This window comes from Charadrius vociferus, unplaced genomic scaffold, assembly GCF_000708025.1.
Source record: "Charadrius vociferus isolate BGI_N301 unplaced genomic scaffold, ASM70802v2 scaffold398, whole genome shotgun sequence".
In the NCBI taxonomy this organism is placed as follows: domain Eukaryota; kingdom Metazoa; phylum Chordata; class Aves; order Charadriiformes; family Charadriidae; genus Charadrius; species Charadrius vociferus.
The window spans coordinates 430,201-434,502 of NW_009649571.1; the positions used below are offsets into that span (position 1 = coordinate 430,201).

Below are 4,302 nucleotides of genomic sequence, written 5' to 3' on the forward strand. Positions count from 1 at the left end.
GGATGTTGAGGGGGCGAATGCGGGTAGCGAAGCGCTCACCTCGGCCCCTTTTCCCCTCCCCAGGCCATCTTGGCGGCCCAGCGGCGCGGAGAGGACGTGGAGACCTCCAAGAAGTGTGGGTATCCCGCGGCCTGGCTCCCTCTCAGTCGCCGGGGGGGGTGGTCGCCCGGAAGAGGCGGGGGGTGCAGAAGGCAGCAGCCCTCCTAGCTAAGCCCAAAGTCCTTCCCAGTTAGGGGCTGCCTAGAGCTGAGGACCACCGGGGAATCGGGGGCAGCACCCCGGGGAAGGAGGGAGCGATCTCTTGTAGCTAGCTCCCTGTTTCTGGTTGCCCAGAGCTGAGAGCTGGCTAGTGGCAGGGGGGGGGGGGGGAGAGCTTTCATGATCACAAAACTTAAACTCCCGGTTTTTGCAGCTTGTTTCTCCTGTTGATAACCATGCTTAAGGATTTCAGTGACTGCTTATCTTCCTGTGGCATTGCTCTTCACAAATTCACTGTTTCCTGTCCAATGTAAATTCTTAGATTCTCTCACCATAGGGGTGAGATTTATGGTGGTTGGAAACAAATAAATAGATGATCCTCGCATGAGGTTTAGTCAGCTTTATCAAGAGACTAATGTGAGAGAAAGGATTCAAACCATGACTTAAATGTTTAAACTGTAATGAAACAAAATAAATAGCATGCTCTTGAACCTTAGGCTTTCAGCAAAGCTAAGTAGGGCTAGAATTTACTTATAAAAGGCATCAGAAAATTCATTAAAAGCCGCTTATTCATGCTGCCTTACACCTGAGCAAACAAGATACAAATTCAAATATTTTAACCCCCCTCACACTTTGTAGCACAAACGTGTGTCTGGAGTGGTTTGAATATTAAATCCCCAGGCAATAGCAAGATCTTGCCTATCTGGAGTGAAGTTCAGATGTGAAGTAGAGAAAGGGGAGGGCCCTGCATGACTGTGTTTAGACATCAGCATTAACAGGATTAAGATAACATGTTCCCTGGTGGACAGGGTCTGGTTGAGATTAGTGCTGATGTTGGCATGTTGAAATCTTGAAAGGTCCCTGGGATCCTGGGCAGCTGAGTGCTTAGAAAAAGCGCTTTGATACTTTTTGGCGCAACTCTGAGCCTTGTTTTTTTGTCCTTGGTTTGTTGTTGGTTTTTTTTTTTTTTTCTTGCTTTGAATGATAGGGGCAGCAGGCCAAAACAAACAACACTTTATTACAAAGAACACGGCCAAGCTCGACCGAGAAACAGAAGAGCTGCACCATGACAGAGTTCCGCTGGAGGTGGGCAAAGTGATCCAGCAGGGCCGACAGAGCAAGGGCATGACACAGAAGGACTTGGCCACAGTGAGTATAGCCTGGGGCCTGCTTCTGCTCTCCTGAGGCAGGTTTAGTCATCTCAAGGTGAAGGTGGACACTTCTCCTGTCCCCTGGTGGGCAACTGAAGTGGGATGGTATCGTGAGGAGGAAGTTTGGTGAACGCAACATCTCTGATGTCTGATCTCCAGGTCACATTAGTTATCTAGGAGATGTTTTAGGGGTTTATCTATGCAGTCCTTGAACACCTGCTTGGAGACAGAGCGTTGCTGTGGCTGGTGAGCTGGTAGGAGACTTTTTTACCCCCCTCTCCTCCGATCAACTCAGCACCACTGTGAGGTTTTTTTGTACCACCTGGGACTGATGCAGTGTTCAGTAGCTTGCAGCTGACTTAAGGAACAGTGATATGTAGTGTTACTGCTCCTCTTGAGAGGCTGAGGGAGGTTGAAGTCTATCCAGGATGGGTGTCACCATTGCTGCGACACTCAACGAGTGGAGGGAGGTGATAGTGGTGATGGAGTAAGCCTCGAAGTAGCACTCTGACTTCCGATCCTGGTAAAATTAGAGGCTGTTGTTACTTGTCTGTGTGAGTTCTCGGGGGTTGGTGCTAAGTGTTTGCTGTGTTTGAGATGCATCCTCTCTTTATAGAAAATCAATGAAAAACCACAAGTTATTGCTGACTATGAATCAGGAAGAGCAATCCCCAATAACCAGGTTATGGGCAAGATCGAAAGAGCCATTGGTAAGTTAAGAAAGGAGACTTCAAAAATACTGACAATGCTTTCTGTGCCCAGGAGGGATGTTCTGGTTTATGTCAGTTACATTTTCCACATCTGGAACAGTTGCTGGCTATAGGTTATTGTGGGCGCGGTGTCATTGAGCCATGTTCTGATAGAACTTGGATCTGCTGACTGAAACCAGAACTCAGAGCTCTTTTCTTTTGTTCTTCATCTTCATAGATGGAGCCATGCCCTGGGGACCACCCCTGTATGCTTCCCCCCAAAAATCAATGAGATACTGAGACCCATGAAGGCCTGATTATCCTTGGGAAAGTATCTTGCAGCTGCTAGTGTGGATGTTGCGTTCCTAGGCTGGTTTAGATACCATTTTCTGGGAAGATGGTGCACAAGCAAGAACCAGAGCCTTGTCTGAAAGTAGTCTGGTGCTCGTAGAAACTAAAATAGAATTCTCCCTAACTCCGGTTCCCTGCCCTCTTTTTTTGGATGTTTTCTTCCTTATAGCAAAAATTTGAGGAAATAAAGTTATCAGGTGAATGATGGAGTGCTGATGGTGGTTGTCTCCTTTGTCTTATTCCAGGCCTTAAACTGCGTGGGAAGGATATTGGAAAACCACTGGAAACTGGCCCCAAAGGGAAATGACAACAAAGCCTCGAAATCAGTTTGTCCAGACTGATCTCGTCTGGCTGGTTCTCCTTAACCACCAGAATCTCTCTTTGTATTGCCAAGCTGAACAAGAGGGTTTCAGACTTGCTTTGGGGGGGAAATCTGCCGAATCTGTACCTGCTGTAAAAAGGCAACCTTAAAGAAGCAATTTTCCTGATTTTTGTTTTTCCTTCCTCCTTTCCAGAGATTGAAGAACTAAACCCCAAAAAGTACCACATCTGAAAAACATGTGCGTCTTGGTGTTTAGAAGCAGCTAATGTTAAGACACTTTGGGTGGTCTGAAATGTGATCATTTAATTGGAAATAATTTGTGGGATGGGTGGGATATATTATATATAAATAATTTGGGAGAGTGGGGGGTTGATCAGTGTCTGCATTTGAAATGATAACTCGGTCACTGCATCACAATGACATTTTTGTTTGTTCCTTCCAGTCTGTTTTAAAAGAGATCTATAATAAAGTTTGATACCCTTCAGTTGCACAGGGTACTTGCTGCGTGTTTACCAGCTGGTAGTAAATTTTTTGTTCTTGGTGTGGCTGGAGCTGCAGAACCCTCTTCATTCTGGAAGCACAATTAGTGGGGCTACCTGGAGCGTCTGGGGTAAGGGCCGGTGTTGTCGCAGCCTTCCTGGCTGGTCTGCTCCTTTCCCTGGCGGTGAGGACTGCGGCTTTGGCTTGCAGCCCAGAGATGAAATCACTCCTGTGGTTCTGTCTTGTGTGGAGGTGAGTGGAGCCTGTGGAGTTCTACAGAGCAGAGTGGGTGCGGAGACACTCAGCTGGGCATTTCCGTGAAGCCAGAGCCCTCGTTATCTCTCGCCTCAGCCCTCACCCAGCTGCCAGGAGCACAGCTTGGCTGGGGGCTCGTTCCTGCAGGGTATAGCCAGGCCAGTGCTGCAGCAGAGCTGTAGGGATGGTGCTCGACGTGATTGTGTGGCATAACTGAAGTGGGGCAGAGCTGAAGGGAGAGCTATCTGCAGCAGGGTGAGAGGAAAAAAACGTGTCGGTCGCAATCTGGGAAAGCAGGACAACCTGATACCCTCCGGACAAGCTCAGGGGGTTGAGTTAATCCCCCTAGTGGGGATCTGAATCAGTCTGGCTGCTGTTGTGCTTGGTGGTGGGTTTGGCTGTGGGCTGCGTAGGGGCTGCATGGTGTTAAGTTTTGAAAGCTGGGGAGCAAAGAGAGGGGTCCTGGGCTAAAGGTGGCCTAGGTGCAGGTGTGGATGCCCTTGCCCTGAGCCCAGCCTGTGCCTCAGCAACATCCTTCTTTTTCCTGATAACCTTTAAATGCAAATTATCAAAATCATTTGAAAGGCATGTGGGCAGTCCTGCAGTAGGTGGGCACCTATACAGTGGGGTCATGGCTGCTCTCTGCCCTCGGCTGTGCTGCATGGTGGCCCCTGCCCTGCTCCCTGCCCTCTGGGCCACCTCTCCAGTCTTGCCCACCCTCCCTCGAAACGCAGCAGAAGCACTGGTCTTCCTCCCCGTGGGAGCTCTTGTGCTTAATCCTGGGCATGGGAAGGGGCTCGTGCCCCGTGCAGCACCCGCTGATCTGCCCAGCCCGGGGGGGGGGCAGGACCGGGCA

The 4,302-nt window shown here is 49.4% G+C and overlaps 1 protein-coding gene across 1 annotated transcript in view; it reads left to right on the forward strand.

The window, feature by feature from the left end:
- EDF1 (endothelial differentiation-related factor 1) overlaps window positions 1-3,201 on the forward strand; it is a 3,523-nt gene extending 322 nt beyond the window's left edge. Inside the window, exons 2-5 of the mRNA XM_009890304.1 lie at window positions 28-115; window positions 1,187-1,347; window positions 1,966-2,059; window positions 2,635-3,201. Coding sequence (XP_009888606.1) covers window positions 28-115; window positions 1,187-1,347; window positions 1,966-2,059; window positions 2,635-2,696 — 405 coding nt within the window. The 3' untranslated portion in view covers window positions 2,697-3,201. The remainder of the gene's footprint in view (window positions 1-27; window positions 116-1,186; window positions 1,348-1,965; window positions 2,060-2,634) is intronic.
- The last annotated feature ends 1,101 nt before the right edge of the window (window positions 3,202-4,302 follow it).